Source organism: Meleagris gallopavo, unplaced genomic scaffold, assembly GCF_000146605.3.
Source record: "Meleagris gallopavo isolate NT-WF06-2002-E0010 breed Aviagen turkey brand Nicholas breeding stock unplaced genomic scaffold, Turkey_5.1 ChrUn_random_7180001839402, whole genome shotgun sequence".
NCBI lineage: Eukaryota > Metazoa > Chordata > Aves > Galliformes > Phasianidae > Meleagris > Meleagris gallopavo.
The window spans coordinates 1-512 of NW_011109174.1; the positions used below are offsets into that span (position 1 = coordinate 1).

General features: G+C 37.3%; 1 protein-coding gene across 1 annotated transcript; it reads left to right on the forward strand.

Moving 5' to 3' along the window:
* The first annotated feature begins 30 nt into the window (after window positions 1-30).
* LOC104915648 (probable JmjC domain-containing histone demethylation protein 2C) lies at window positions 31-506 on the forward strand. The gene is made up of 2 exons (XM_010726569.3): window positions 31-224; window positions 316-506. The coding sequence occupies exons 1-2, from the start codon at window positions 77-79 to the stop codon at window positions 429-431; spliced, it is 264 nt and encodes an 87-aa protein (XP_010724871.1). The 5' UTR covers window positions 31-76; the 3' UTR covers window positions 432-506.
* The last annotated feature ends 6 nt before the right edge of the window (window positions 507-512 follow it).

Below are 512 nucleotides of genomic sequence, written 5' to 3' on the forward strand. Positions count from 1 at the left end.
CATTTAAATCTGTTAACCACAAAATTATTTTTAGGGTCATTATACACGTGCACAAGCAAATAGTCCCAGACCAGCAATGAATTCCCAAACTGCACCAAAACAGAATTCTCACCAGCACCAGCAGCAGAGGAATACTAGGCCCAGTAAGCGGAAAGGTTCTGATAGCAGCATGCCTGATGAAGAGAAGGTGAAAGAGGAAAGATTTGATTATATAGGTCGAGGAGGTAAGAATGGTAATGGAAAAGTGAGGGAGAGCTTCTTAAAAAGATGCTAGACTGAAACTGATAAGTATGCATGTGTTTTTTTTTTTAACAGAAAACCCCAAAAACAAAAATAAACACTTCCTTAGTAAAAGAAGAAAACCTGAAGAGGATGAAAAGAAATTAAATATGAAGAGACTGCGGACAGACAATAATCTCAGATTACTCTGAGAGCAGTGACTCAGAAATCTCCAATAAAAGATTAACAGATTCCTCCTCAGAGCAAAACTCAGAGAATGAGTTAAAAAGCAA

What these genes read in the sequence shown, in the direction of transcription:
- LOC104915648 (XM_010726569.3), top strand. Translation starts at nt 77, where the DNA reads ATGAATTCCCAAACTGCACCAAAACAGAATTCTCACCAGCACCAGCAG. An exon ending in TGATTATATAGGTCGAGGAG is followed by an intron (nt 225 to 315) that starts GTAAGAATGGTA and finishes TTTTTTTAACAG; the next exon opens with AAAACCCCAAAAACAAAAAT.